Source organism: Tetrao urogallus (genome assembly GCF_951394365.1).
Source record: "Tetrao urogallus genome assembly, chromosome: 8".
NCBI classification, from domain to species: domain Eukaryota; kingdom Metazoa; phylum Chordata; class Aves; order Galliformes; family Phasianidae; genus Tetrao; species Tetrao urogallus.
Window position 1 is genome coordinate 558,216 of NC_136821.1, and position 15,240 is coordinate 573,455.

Below are 15,240 nucleotides of genomic sequence, written 5' to 3' on the forward strand. Positions count from 1 at the left end.
AGTTTTGGTCTGCTGTCGTTTTGTTCACAGCTGTGTAACTCTTGTAGCTCTGTAAGCATGGTGTCTCTGCCTCTTGGTGCTGGTGATGTAAACAAAAAATAAAGATACTGGTATTTCCTTGTCTGTACATGTTCATCTACACAGGAAGTCTTTCATGTTCTGGATTTTTCATGTCAGCTGTGGGATCTAAATCTCCGGTTCTGTTACACTAAGTTTGTTTGCATTTAGGATTAGTCTCCCTAGTGCAGTAAATACAGCCCTAAGCTGAGCTTCCTAATGCAGAATAAAAGAGCTGTGGCCTCCTCGATCTTGTTTTTACAGTCATTGATGTAGATAAGATAATGAGCTCTGTTTCCATCAGAAAAGCAAAACAGCAGTCTCCTGTCACTATTACACAATCTTTTCTTGAGAACTCACTAAAAAAATTGTGAGGAGAAATGAGATTTCATTGGATCTAGTTGAAGCCCAGCAGTGCAGCTTCCTGAAAATGCTTTGTGGTTGATTGGGCATATGGGTTTTTTTTATCCTCTTTTCCTTTCTACAGAGAAAAAAAGCCCGGTAATACGGAACAACCAGGTGCTAATACTTAGAACTGTATAGGAGTCCTAGCTGTAAAAGTAGCTGTGTATTAGCATTTTTTGTACACTAATAGGATTTTAATGTTCAACTAGAATTTTCCTAACGTTTGTTTTGAACAGAAAGCTCTGCAAAGCACAGCCCTTCCTGAGCCATGTGTGGAAGCCATTGCTCCCAAAGCCCTCTGTTTTTGTGCAGTGCCCTCACAGCATCTCCCTGTTCTGTCTTCAGCCGCACGCCTGGCTGGGCACCAGCGTTTGTCTGCAGACACGAGTTAGAGGCTGTTGGAAAAACAAGTTGTTGCATGTTTCTGTTCCAGACTCCATCTGTGGCTGGGTTTTTAAGTATAGAAGTTGTCAGCAGCTCTTTCTAATGCATGTTTATTCATGGGGATGCATAAAGCAGACTTAGAGGATATGGGATCCCCAGGTCAGTAGATCTGAGAGACAGGCTAAGCTCTAGACAGTGAAAGCCCACTTGCATGGGTGTGCTCTTGTAGTCATCTTCAAAAGGAAGAGACCACAAGGAGCTGGAAAAATAGGTAAGGCTCAAGAGAAATATTGCTTCTCCTTCTGCTGATTACACAGAGGTGAAGGTGTGCCTGAGAACTTAGGTCTCATTGAAGCGGTTCAGGTTATTGCAAGGCCTAGAAGATTTGGGGAGGGGGAAGGAAGTTTCTCTTTAAAATAAGTGACAAATGCACATTTGAGATAAGGAGCTAAGAAGGATAAATTGCTGAAAAACCAGAGGAGGCAGAGTCTGATGGCAGGATAGATTGCATGCTGCAAGTGAGCATCCAGGTTCACAAGCACTAAATGTCATGCTCTTAAAATAAACAAATGCTTGTCTGGAAGAAAATGATACTGGAACAGAAAATAAAGGATGGGGACAGAAAAGGAAATGTGAGCGTGAAGCAGTGCTTGATTTGTTTGCTATTCCTTGCTGAGTTGACTGTAAAATTTCTGAGATAAATTGGTTACACGCAACTTTTAGTTCCTCTCTTCTCTGGTATGCCTGGGATGGCCTTTGCAGTCGGAAAACCCTGTGCAGGTTTCTCAGCCCTCTGTAAAATGGTGGCTGCAGTGTATTCTGATTCTGCATGGCCACACTTCCCCATGTGTCTGATACTACCAATAAGCTTCAATTTTATGAAGAGATGCACCTTTGTGTATTTAAGTGGAAAAAATGCAGCTTAGTTTATGTAGTAAAATTCTGCTCTTGCTTTTGAACAGGATTTATTGGACCATTCCTGCACATCTGGAAGTGGTTCTGGACTTCCATTCTTGGTGCAAAGAACGGTGGCTCGCCAGATCACGCTTGTGGAGTGTGTAGGTCAGTAGAAATCTTGTTTGCCTTGTGCTGGGTCTGGGTAACAGATGCAGGCAGAAAGCTCAGTGTGGCATCCTAATTGTTCCTCAGTTGTGCTTATGAAACTTTTCATGCTTCAGCTTACAGAATGCATTTCTGCTTTGAAAGTGGGATCATCCTTTCAGGTCTATGCAGAAGACAGCAAATATCATCTGTGCTTTATAAGGAAAAATTGACCTTTTTTCAGGAAGGTAATGCTAGAGAATACAATTGAGGAGCATTTGAATGGGCACCTTGTAAGCTAGATGCAGTGTGTGTTAAGAGAAACAAATGCCATTTGGAGTTTGAAACTGTCTAACACATTTGTAGAACAGTAAATGGTGTTCAGTTAGAAGGCTTTAGAATTGGAAAATGATTGTTTGGATTCCAGGATCTGGAGCTGAAGCAGCAAGTGAAGTAGCTAAAATAGCACTTACAAAAATGTGATTAGAAGAGGAGATGCAAATAATGTGAATTTAAGCACGTTCAGGCTGCAGAAAGCAATACCCTGGGAGTCTGGTATTCCTTTGAGTGTTCTCAGCAGCTGGGGATCACAGGAAGGCGGCTGCCACCAGCCTGACTTTCACCTGGAGACCCTGCCTCAATTCCTGCAAGGCCTCTGCAGCCATGGGGCCAAACCCCCTTTTTTGTGGCTTAGGGTGTCAGTTGGTGCCGTGGTAATGTTCCTTGCAGCTTTCCACTCACACTAGTATTTTCAAAAGGGTTTTTGCTGGCATACTTAAATATTTCTGCCCCTTCTGGTATATTTTGTGCCCTGCTTCTCTGCGGTTGCTTTGGGAGCGTGCAGGCAATGCTGTATTGGTGCTGCTCTGTCCTTCCTGAAAGAGAAATTCTTTCTAGTGATTATTTTTTTTTAACCAGGTGTAAGTAACTGTAAATAATTCTTTCCTAAAACTCCTTTTGATCTTTTTGCAGAACTTTAAGTGTGACGTTAAGGATCTTTTACATTTTCCTTGAGCCTGGGCTGACTTTTTGCCGGTGTTTCTTTGCTTCTGGCCTGTAGCGTGCCTTGAGTAGGCATGTGTCCACACTGACATTAAATCTTAGTCTACATGTTGAGCAGTTCCTCTTCATCAGAAGCCATAGAATATTATATGCACAATGATTTTAAGAGGTGTGTAGTCTGGTGCAGAGGTGTGTGTGTCTTGTTGGACTGATGCCTGCTCCCGAGGTAACACAGGCTGGTGCTATTTCCAGAGCCCTTGTGTGTTTGCCTACGTGGCAGAGCCAGGTGAGAGCACTTTGCAGGAGTTCTCTTCTGGGTGACAGCATTGAGATGTCACTGTTGGCTATCTGTGTGCAGCTGATCTGTACGCGTCCCTCTGGAACACTGAATGGCACAGCCACGAAGGGCAGAATTTGGGTATTTACAGTTGTCAATTCCAGCAGAGTGTGTTGTGTGAACACTGAGGCTGTGGTGTTGTAGCTGTGCTGGAGATGATGATCAGGAACTTACCATTGTGCCTTCTCCAGGATGTTGCTTTGCTTCTGGGTGTTTAATAATTTAGGTTTAATCAGTTTTCGGGTAGAAAGCTTGAGATGCAGGCAGTGTGTCTGATGTTTTGGTGATGGTCTTCAGTGTTCTTTGTTTTTATTGCCGTCCTTCAATTTTATGCCTGGCTATGCTTACTGCTTTTGCAAGGGAGGCACAAAGGCTTCCCCTGGTGTTTGTGTCCTTTCTGTCCTCCTAACCTCAGAACTCATGGGTTTATTTTAATTGCCTACAGTGACCTGTAGTACATTGCCTAAGTCACTTAAGCAACAGCAGTGCTGTCATTGCTGGCAGCGGAATCATTTCCTTGTCCAATACAAACGCTGGATGCAGTACTGGTGTGCAAGGAGGAGAGAGCTGTATTTATCAGCACGTGCAGCCTAAACATACAGGACTAAACAAGGGACAGTGGAACACACTGTGTGTGTAGAGTAGTAAAATGTTCTGCAAGGTGCTGAAGTGTCATCAGTGAGCTGTGACTGAGAGTGGGTTTTGTTGAGAGAAGTGGGAATTGAGAGTCAATGTTCATCTCTTCAGTTTCGTGCCCTGACTGCTTCTGGCATCATGGGGCTGAGGTACCCCCGCTTCAGGGAGTTGTGTGACGTGTTGTTTTCTTTCTAGATAAAACAGAAAAGGAATTACTGCAAGGAACGCGTTGTGGGGGATTTTAGAGGCAAATATGTCAGATTGCAGAGAAAATACAAGTTTTACCGTGTCCTGTAGATTTGTTCAGCTGTGGTACAGCTGACACCCACAGTGTTTGATGTGTGTGCATATGTACCTCTGTTCATGCATATTGGCAGTAATCTCGTGCTGTTGTTAGGAACTTGGGTTTAATAGCAGATGTGTCTCTGCATGTTGTCCTGGTAATATCACGTAAGGTGAAGGGCAGTGATGAGCACTAATTCTTTAGTACCCATATTTGGGAGGGTGGATTTTGTCTGCTTGGCTGCTTCTGTCCTTAATCCTATGAGGACTGTTAGTTTACAGCTCTTTGTGTTTCCTCCCTGACCAGGAAAGGGCCGTTACGGAGAAGTCTGGAGGGGTCAGTGGCAAGGAGAAAATGTTGCTGTGAAGATCTTCTCTTCTAGGGATGAAAAATCCTGGTTCAGGGAAACTGAATTGTATAACACTGTATTGCTGCGGCATGAAAATATTTTAGGTAAGTAGAATAATTGTATTCACATAGTTGACATGAAGGTAAGTTAACCAAACTGTTGACTTATGTGACAGTTCTGTGCTACTTTACATCTCGCAGTTCTCAGGAGCTAACTCTTGTGTTTGTATTCAGTGGTTGAAGGGAATTTTAAGCAGGGGGACTTTCAGGAAGGTGCTGAAGTCTGAGTCCCATAAATGGAGGAAGTGTCCCAGCAACTGTGCTTCATTGTCCTGCAGAAATGCTCTGGCACAAAACAGTCAAGTGGATTAATTGATTGTTGGCACTATAGCATGTAGAGAGGGAAGGAGGTGCCACGGCCCCTCCTGCTGAGGGTTCAGCCTTGCAGCAGTTCTTGCAGGGAGGTGAAATGGTGAGGAAGAGCGTTGTGCAATGTATAGGTGAAGAGGTTCTGGTGGGTCTGGTGTTGTTACAACTTGAGTTTACCTGGGAGGATTGAGAGGAGAATGATTGGGGAGGAGTTTCTCTTTTCCCTTGTGCCTGAATAAATGGACTCGTAGCAGAGTTTATTTTTTGTTAAATTTGATTGTTCTGCTCAGAGCTTAAGTCAAACTTATGAATCTTTGGGGTTTAACTTCGGTTATGGTTGCCCTTATCTCATTTCCCTGTAAATAGTCAAGTGTGATGATTTCTAATCTTGTGCATCCTTTGAGCTCTTGAGTCCAAGAGCTTAGGTAAAAAGGGCTTTTGATGTTATCAGCTGTGGCTGAAGCTGTTTTTATTCAGCTGGACACAGGCTTCTCTTCTGGGGAGTCACCTTCACAAATAAAAGCAACACCTTGTCTTCTGCTCACTGCCTTACCTCACCCACAGTCTGTCGTCAGACATTTTTATTGGGGCTCCTTCATCTTTCCTGTCTGAGAATATTCCTTGGCTGTGTGGCTCACTCTGCTAGATGCTGCTCTAATGTTTCCTGAAGCAATTCCTTTGTTACTACATAAATAATTTGGTGAACTCCTGAGATGTGAATTATTGAACTTTCCTTTCCCAGAGAGCAAGGAACTTGACTGAAATTACATTACATGTTTCCCATGTTCCTCTCTTAGTGTTTCGTCTGTCTTGATGACTGTCAAATTTGCTGGCTTTAAACACTTGTCATCTATGATATTGTCGTGTTGTGGAGAGATCTGACTTCCAGAAGAGTGCAGTGGGTGTTCTTGCTGACAAATGTCTTACACAGGCTTTTAATAAACCCAGTTTGTTCCTCTGGCTTGAGAGCAATGCTTCTGCTGCTTCTTGGCCAGCGCAGGTGAGAGCACAGCAGTGTGCTGATGCCCAGCTTCAGAGGTAGCAGGAAGGGAGCAACGCCTGACCTTTGGGTGAAGTTTTAAGAACTCATACTTTCAGAAACAGTCCTTGAGGTTCGTGAGCTTAGAAGAGAAATTCCTTTGTCCCCTTCTAGCAAGCAGTTGTTAAGTACAGCCCTGATGTGTTCAGGTGCTCTACCTCACTTCACTGTAGAAGTGGTGTGCATGCAGGTTGAAGTAGAACTGCTGTAGCTTGGTTTTGGAGTGCAGATCTCACGGGACTGCCACACTGCCTGTAGCCACCTGCTGTGCTTGCAGCACAGAGCAATGCCAGCTGTGAGGGCTGCTGTGCGACCGCGGCCTGCAGCCCATCAGGTGGCTGGGGTGGTTGTGGGGTGGGATGGGCTTTGTCAGTCTGCTCAATCTGAAGGATGTGGTGCTTCCCGTGGGACTACAAAATGTATTTGTTTTGGACTTCAAAAAATATATGGTCCTGACAAGTAATTGTTTGGCGTGACTCCATACAAAGACATCCTTGTGCATGGACTTGAGCTAGAGTTCCAGAACGTATGAACTGTTTTTTTCCTTGTGGTAATACCTGCAGTCTGTTTTCAGTGTTGTATGCTGGTGGTCAAGTTTCAGTTCAGTTGAGTTTTAAAATGTACAAGAGGCCTAGTTGTGTTGGTTCTTTTCTTAAGGAAGTCACTTAGTCACTCTTTTTTTCTCTCTTTTTCCATCTTTTCTAGGTTTTATTGCATCCGATATGACTTCCAGAAACTCTAGCACTCAGCTGTGGTTAATTACTCACTACCACGAGATGGGGTCCTTGTATGACTACCTGCAGCTCACCACCCTGGACACTGTCAGCTGCCTGCGGATAGTACTGTCCATAGCCAGTGGCCTTGCACATTTGCACATAGAGATATTTGGAACGCAGGGGAAGCCTGCCATTTCTCATCGGGACTTGAAGAGCAAAAATATCCTCGTTAAGAAAAATGGACAGTGCTGCATAGCAGACTTGGGTGAGTTCATTTCAGTGCTAATGCACTCTGTGTTCCTGCAGCAGCCAAATCTATTGGATAACTCCTACCTCAAATAGCCCTGAAGGAAACTCAGTGTGAGAATTACTGGTGTTGCCCTGAAGGTCTGGCAGCCGCTAGGTGGCACTTCTAACTTAGAGATGCTGCTGTGCAGCTGCACAGCTCCAAGGCCCAGGGCAGAGTTCACAAACAGATGGAACGTTTAGGATTTGTTCTTGGTCTTCTGTTGCTGGATGCCACTCACAGGTCTACACGGGCAGCGGTTGCAGTGGTTCTGATCCTTCAAGTGCCCTTCTGTTTGTGTGCTCACTATTCCAAGCCTGTAGGTCTCCAAGATGTCTGTCCAGTTGTGCTTTTTGCCCAGGTAACTCAGTCGAAGACAAAGCCCTCCACAACAGCTGGCTTGAGGCATCAGGCTGGTGGGATGGCTGCGGCAGTGCTCACACCAGCAGGGCTGTCTGCAAAATGCTTTTTTTTTATAAACAGAAGGGAGAAGCATTGGAGAGTCATGGCCTATCAAAAATTGCAGAGAAATAGTAAAACATAGAGCTGTATGTTGAAAAACAGAACTGCAGGGACTGGCTCTTGATTCATGTTCGTACTGAGAAGGGGCCAGCACGTCCTGGCGTTGATTAACACTACACTAACCAAATGAAATCCACTGGGTGATCTACCAGGTCCCCCCAGCCCAAGTCATACTATGGTTTACCTGGAAGCCTTAAAAATCAGAGGGATTCTCTGAGCAAGGACAGTCATAAACATTTCCTGAATAACTTTTGTGATGGTAAAATACCTATATTTTAAATGTTTAAAAATGCAGGCGTGTATTTGTCATGCACTTTTTGCTTCTTATGTGTAAGGAGGAGAGTTAGCAAGTATGTCCTAGCTATGCAAAAGCTCTCATGAAGTTCAAGGACAGATGTCAGTGTTGCTTCAGTCTGTCAGTGCTGTTAGGCCTGAGAAAGCTCTGCCCTGTAATTGATCTATTCTGCTTTATAAAGCAGTTCTCGTACATGGTCGTACATCACATATGCAACTTTATAAAACTGTGGTGTAAAGCTTATACAAAAAGAAAAATTAAGAAAAAACTCAGCTCTCCTCTTACTCCGTCACTGAACTCCTCCCTTCACACTGAGCAGTGAACCTCAGCTTGAGACAAGAACTTGTATTTGTAAGGAAGGTATGAAGAGTACTGGCAGAACACATCTACTCACTTTCTGTTCCTGGAAATATCCCAGCATAGTAACAGTGATTCTTTTAGCAACCTGAATGTCGGTGTGTTCCATCATTTTTTCCCTGACACTCTTTGTTTTTTAGAGGGTTGGTATCTTACAGTAAGAGCTTGCTTGGTTTTAATGTGCAGGGGGGTGTTCTGTGGTGAAGGGGAAGTGAAGCAGTGCGATGTCTGTCTTCTGAGCAGCACAGATGTCACTGTGATGAGGACTGATTACAACATGGCTGTCTCCTGACATGATTGCAACACGTTCTCAGTTTATGGTGTACTGGATGCTGACTCGCATCCCTCAGCCCTAAACTTTGACCCATCAATCTATTGAATCTGTTTTGCCCTATTTGGATGGAACATTATGAATTTTACCAGTGTCCTCCAGAGTCTTGACATGTGTAGAGGTTGCCAGGAAATTTGTTTTCTAACCTCTGTTTCCAGTGTGTGAGATCTGAAGAGAAAAGAAAAAAACAACTAGGACAACAATGATTTTTATCTGGAGGATAGGCTGTTCAGCTCCATCTCTGAGTGGCAATGGGGCAGTCAGTAGATAGCATCTTTCTCAAGGTGCCAGGAGCGTTTTCTTAGCAGTCTGAAGTCACTTGAATTGCAGGAGAGGATTTTCCAGATTTTTGTTCCTGTGAAGTTTTGGTAAGGAAGAAAAGTAAAATAAATGGCAGGTGAGCTAATGTTTTTTGGGCCTGAAGTAAGGGCTTCTTAGTTCCATCTAAAACAGTCGTGCTAAATGGAAATTAGTAAGGAGTTGCTGAGGAAAGCCAGGAGTCCGTGCCTTTTCTATTGCTTAGTTATGTCATGCACCTGTAGCTGCTCAATTTGCAGTGCTGGCTGTTTACCATGGCAAAATGAGTACTTTGTGCGTTTCCGAATTTACAGTAAATTAGACCCTCACATAATGTTCTTTGCTTAAATGTTTGGTAATTAGTAGAAGCCTGGTAGAGTGGTTTTGGCTGACTCATTTTGGATCACTTGAGGATGTTTATTTTTCAAGATACTACAAATGCGGTGGCTTTTATTTTCCAGCTTTATTTTTTAACTTGTGTATATCTGTCATGCAGTGTTTTTCTTCTCTTCTCCCACAGCTCAGATGCATCCACCTACCCAAAAGTTCTATAAATAAATTTGAATGCTGGGTAGAATTGTTTTCTTCTCAGTAACAGCTGCCCAGCCTTGTGTGTATACGTGCCTAGAGCGCCGGTGACATCCAGTGGCTGCAAAACATTTAGTTCTTATAATAACAGCATTTTAGAGCCGTGCAATAGCGTGTTTAATAGATCAATACCTCCTGAGGGATTACTGAGACTGTGGACACGAGGCTGTTTTTGAGGGCTGCTGTGGAACTGACCCAGTTGGTCTTCAGACAGCTGGACTCTGAGTTCCTTCTTTTTAATGAACTGTCTGCTGGGTGTCGCTCCTGACGTGTAACTTCTAATGTCTGCTTCCAAAGGGGTTCAACAGTTCTTCTCTGTTGTCCAGGCCTTGCAGTCATGCACTCCCAAAGCACGAACCAGTTGGATGTGGGGAACAACCCCCGAGTGGGCACCAAACGCTACATGGCGCCGGAGGTGTTGGACGAAACCATCCAGGCTGACTGCTTCGACTCCTACAAGAGGGTCGACATCTGGGCCTTCGGGCTGGTCCTGTGGGAGGTGGCTCGGCGCATGGTTAGCAATGGTAGGTGTTTGGGACCCCAGTCGTTGTGTTTGCAGTGTGTTAGGCAAATAACTGGCTGCGGAGAATCTGCCACTGAAATGCACGGGGGGTGCAGCAAAACACTGCACCTCCAAGCCTGCTTGTTCTTGGCACGTTGCTGCCTCCTTTGAAGCTGCCGGTAAGCTGGACACCGGAACGTAATGTGGAGGGGGGAAAAAGGGGTCCCTTCTGAATCCTGAATAATGACGAGAAATATTTTGTCAGATAGTCAACTAAACTAAAATCTTAGGCCGTGGAATCTGTGACCTTTTGTATGTGCCATTAAATCACAGTGAACGCTTTCAGGTGTCTGTTTCACGCAACAAAACCTAAAGAACCTAAAGAGGAGGAAAATGTAGAAAGTTAAGAAGTGAAACAATTGGAATTCAGGGATGCTCTTGCTATACCAAGTGAACCACTCCCAGAGCTTTGGTCAGAGTACAGTTCTGTTTTGTAGCACACAGCATTACATTGTTTCATTGGCAAGGGAGTCTGAATGTAAAGACCCTGAAGCTGGGTATCTGCTCGTGTGATTCCTTGTCATTCAGAAGTCCTCTCTGGTTTTTGGACCTTGTTTTGTTCCCAAAGGACTTTGCCAAGAGCCAAAGGAGAGAGAATGAGTGATTTTATTGGAGAGAGTGAGGTATGAATGAGCAGTGGGTGTTCAGAGGTGGGCTGCTGTGAGGTGTGATGGTGAAGACTGCTGGTAGCTCATCCAGTGTAACAAAGCCTGGCCCACGTGCCAGTGAAAGGCCAGGTATGTGCCTCGTGATGTTCCCCTGCATCATCTCCTCTCTGCCTTTCCTCTCTGGGATGCTGATAAGCTGCCTGAACAAAGCTGCCTTGCAGATACCGAAACTCAGAGGTAGGCTCAGGCATGGGCTTGTTTAAGCCTCCTTATAAGGCTAGATGCTACTTTTCCGCTTCTCAAGTGACCTAGAATGGAATCTCCCCTAGAGCATAAGATCAGGGTAATCGAGTGGCTTCAGAGGTCCTGCTCTTCTTTTTTTAATCAGTAACTATATTTTTAATATACTTTGTGTGTATTTGGTAGATAACACATACAGTCCTATGTTGATTACCTCTTAAAATGAAAGTTCTGTGTAATGGTACATATCGAAACGTTCCCATGCTGAGACGTGTATTTATACGTGCAGTTGCAGTAACAGCAGTTCACAGGAGACCTACTTGAGCTAATGTTGAACTAGCAGGTTTGGATTGTGCTGGCAGCTTAACTAAGATAGCAGAAAGCTCAGCACAGACTGCAAACCTACGAAGAAGATAAGGAAAGGCTTTGGGAATTTACTTCAGGCCGAGGTTGATGCTGCCATGGAAGCTCTTGTAACAGTAATGTGGGTACCTCGTGGCATTAGTCCTGCCAGTGAGTCTGAAGTTGGAGGCAGCAGTGGTACGAACTCAGCTGTACTTACTTCCATTGTTCTGTATTCCAGGCTGTTGCTTGAAAGTGATTACATTTCCTTGCACTGGTTTGAGGTGAAGTAAACATTTTCTCTCAGAAATCCAAGTGATTGACTGGGTGGAATTCATCAGATAACCCTGTCTGGTCTGTAACAAGACTTTGGTACTTGAAGTGAGCTTGCGAAGATGGAGGCAGCAGGGTTCATGTGAACTGAGTAATAAGATGTGAGGTGAGCATGGGGCAGGTGTGCCTGGTGTATGTGATAATAGGGCTTTGCTCATCCTCCTCTTCTAGGAGGATGTTTGCCATCTATTGCTTGGTGTGAACTTGAAATCTGCTCCATGTCAGCCTAAGTACATTCATTCCTGGAGAACCCAAGGTTGTTGCGATTTGAACCACAAATCTGTTGCTTTTCTTTGGTCTACAAGGCAACACCATGATTCTCAATGCTTTTCTGTTGTGGTTTAGCAGGAGGAGGAGAACATTACGAAACTTCTCCACAACCAAGAGTGCTTGTGTGCTGTCCCTGTGCTGCAGCAGGAGCCCCTCAGCAATTCTCACTGTACATAAATGTGATTTGAGCCCCCCAGTGGCGTTTCACTCTATGTCAATAGAGCAGTGCTTGCTCACTGCAGTGGTTACTCACGGCTGTGGAATGTGCTTCCTCTGCAGTGCAGTCTGTTCCTTAGGTCTTAGCTGTCATTTGCAATAATGTGATCGTATTTGATGTGAGACACCAAGCTTGGAAGGGCTGCTGCTCAATGGCATGTGGTCAGCGCTGTGCCCGCGGGGCTGTACCTGCAGCCTGGGGGTTTGCAGAGGTCCTACATTGCTCCAGCAGTACGCTTCTGCACACAAGATAAGCCTTCATGTAAGTAACAAAGGATAAAAGTGGAAAAAACTGCTGCTCTGTGTGAGTTGCACTGCATTTGGTTAGCAAAAACCAGCTCCTCCAGAGAGAAAAGCGTAGGGTATTGTCAGTGACAGAAGTCATTAAGGCTGTCCCGAAAATGGCAAGCTGTAGGTTGTGCTTAACGACTTCGGGGCCTCTTGTGGTAAGAGGTTCATTTCCTTTCCTCTGGAAGTGGAAAGGGAAGCGTGTCACAGTTCAGGATGGCCATCTTGCTGGGAGGAGGCATGTGGGTGAGAGGTGGCACTCAGTGCCTGTGCCAGCCAGCTGCTGCTGCAGCCAGCAGCCGTCCCTGGGGGATCAGAGCGCTCCAGTGACTGTTGGAGTAAGGCAGGACTTCACTTTGTGTTCTAATACTGTGCTGTACCTCAGATAGCCACCTGTGTGTTCTCTTGTTGGAATGCCTCCGTGAGTGTAGGAAGCTGAAATAGAGCTGGGCTTGTTCAGTGATGGTCTGTCGGTGTCGTAATGCCACTGGCTGCGCCTCCAGGACTGCACCGTGTAGCTCTGAGGGTTTGCGTGTGAATGGTGTGAAACCACTGCTGTCTCTGTGCTTCCATTTCAAACGATACTGATGCAAAAGAGCTTATTTGTGTTCTTGAATTCTCACAGACTTCATTTTGTGTTCTGGGAGTATGCAGGAGGAGGATGTGACCAAGAGTTCAGCCCTCTAGGTGACGTTCAGTAGATGCAGTTAGAAGTTGCTTGGAAATGGAACGTGGCACACATGGCATGCATAGCTTGTTGTGAGTCCACGTGGCAAACCTGTGGCTGTCAGTGGCTCTGTTCTGGAGCATCCCTTGGGTAGCCAGGTCTTTGAGCTGTCTCCTACGTGAGCTAGGATTTGCTGAAGTCCAGTCCCCACAGGCAGATTTACAGGCTTTTACAGAGTGTCTGTGTGAGTTCAGTCTTAGTCTCCAGTAGAACAAGAGCATTAAATCCCAAGCGCTGTTGCAAAGCTTCTGAGAACTGTTTTTCTACTCAGGTGTGTCTGAAGTAATAAAAAATGTCCTGAATTTCACGTGTATCTGATTATAGGCCAGCTGCCGGGCTGCTAAACAGCAGTTTTAGCTTCATTCTGTCCACACTTCCACTGTACACAGAGGACTTCATTTGCTCAGTATTTCTCCAAGCTGCTGGTCCAAGTGCCTGACTTGAAACACCAGTTTTTAAATTGATTTCCAAAGAAAGCTGAGCTCCCTAGATCATTGGTGAGCTTAATCCACAACAGCAGCAGTGCTGCACGCATGCAGTAGTGAGTAGGCAAAAGTCTTTTAGCCTGCTGCTCTTATGTAACCTGGGGGACGAAGGAGAGACACAACTTCTTGTTCGCTCACTTTTCAAGGCAGAAAATGCATTCAGATACCACAGCAAAGCCTGTACCTGAAGATATGTGGCGCCACTTACCCTAAGCATTTTACTGTGTTGTAGAAGAAATGATTTTATGTGAAGCAGCGGCGTGAGGGCCTGTAGATGCTGACATCCTTGCTGGACTCTTTCATGATGCGTGAAGCAATGCAAAGTGTGTCAAACCCATTGAAAACAACAGTGCAGATGTGGAAATTTGATGCTGTTCTAGTAGAAATCTCAGTTTTCTGGTATCCTGTAAACCTCCATGCCTTACGGAAGATGACTTTCCAGCAAGTGAATTTTACCTCTTACTTTGGCTCAGGCATCTCCAAAGTGGACGTAGCTTTTAATTTGCAGAATGGTAGGAGAAACTCTTGCTGTGACAGTAAGTGCTGTCCTATGTTTTTAATGACTGTTTAACACGGAGCCTTAAAACTATTTTTGTGCTTCTCAGGCAGCTAGTTTGTGTGTGCTGGCTTTGCAGAGGTGCTCTTTCACTGACAGCCATTTAATGATGCCTCTCTTGTTTGTATCTCACTAGGTATTGTAGAAGACTATAAACCACCGTTTTATGACCTGGTTCCAAATGATCCCAGTTTTGAAGACATGAGGAAAGTGGTCTGTGTAGATCAGCAAAGGCCAAACATTCCCAACAGGTGGTTCTCAGACCCTGTAAGTGGACGTTCCTGCGTATGGTTTGTAGAAGCCGACCCCGTTTCTGAACTGAAGCCGTCCAATCTGCTGCCATAGCCACCCGAAGCTGAGATGATCTCAGTGCTACTTGCCAGGAGAATTACCCATATAGGTTTCAGACACGTAGGTGTGGACCTTGATGTTGCAGAAGGAAGAAGAATTGAGCAGACTGTTAAATCTGAGCTATTCTCACACTGGTCCTCCAGTAATAAGAATTAATACTTGTTTTCACACGACTCCCCCTTTGTTATTACTCACTTTCCAAGGGTGTATACACATAGGGGAAATGCAGCCTGTTAGGCCTTTCTGTGGCTCATAAGCATACAGACTTGGAACAAAGTTCTGATTTCTACACCGCACCACCCCCACCCACATGATAAGGGACTGTTCGCTCTGAAAGGCTGCTGCTGAAGTTTTCCTTCATCCCAGTCAGTCCAGACCCCTCAGACTGCTATTCTAAAATTACGGTGCTTTGACACTGCAGTCAGCCATTGTCTTGTCACTTCTTCTCTTTAATTATCAAACTCTTATTTTTCAACACTCAAAGCTCGTATATTTGAAATACTGAACGGGTGATGTGTAAGGTAGTAAAGCCACGCCGTGTTAGGGCCCAGCAGCCCAATCTGTTGCTGCTCTGGATTGTGATTTGTGTACTCACGTGCGTGTTTTGTTCTTATTCTTTTCCAGACGTTAACATCTCTTGCCAAGTTGATGAAAGAATGCTGGTATCAGAATCCATCAGCAAGACTAACAGCCCTGCGAATCAAAAAGACTTTGACCAAAATTGACAATTCCTTAGATAAACTGAAAGCTGACTGTTGACCTTCTTCTTGTGGTGCTTTCCTGACAGGAAGGCACCTGTCTGGCTCAGAGGCAGCCCGGCCAGGCAGCTCATGTCATCGGTCCCCACGTGGCTTCTTCCAGAGGCAGCAGCTCCTACCAAGCCGTCCGCCTGGGAGACACCGGCACCATACGGACTTTGCTCAGTGACTGCGATGGGCATTTCACAAACGGTCAAGCTATAAAGACTCA

The 15,240-nt window shown here is 45.0% G+C and overlaps 1 protein-coding gene across 3 annotated transcripts in view; it reads left to right on the forward strand.

Annotated features, from left to right (window-relative positions):
• The window catches only part of ACVR1 (activin A receptor type 1), a gene marked incomplete at its 3' end in the record, with an annotated part of 30,396 nt that extends 15,366 nt beyond the window's left edge, over positions 1–15,030 (forward strand). Inside the window, exons 5-10 of one of the 3 annotated variants that reach the window (XM_079538812.1) lie at positions 1,809–1,908; positions 4,452–4,598; positions 6,607–6,882; positions 9,620–9,817; positions 14,057–14,187; positions 14,896–15,030. In XM_079538812.1, the coding sequence (XP_079394938.1) occupies positions 1,809–1,908; positions 4,452–4,598; positions 6,607–6,882; positions 9,620–9,817; positions 14,057–14,187; positions 14,896–15,030 (987 nt within the window). The remainder of the gene's footprint in view (positions 1–1,808; positions 1,909–4,451; positions 4,599–6,606; positions 6,883–9,619; positions 9,818–14,056; positions 14,188–14,895) is intronic. The other 2 variants (XM_079538813.1, XM_079538814.1) reach the window with 2 other exon arrangements.
• Between the last annotated feature and the right edge of the window lie 210 nt (positions 15,031–15,240).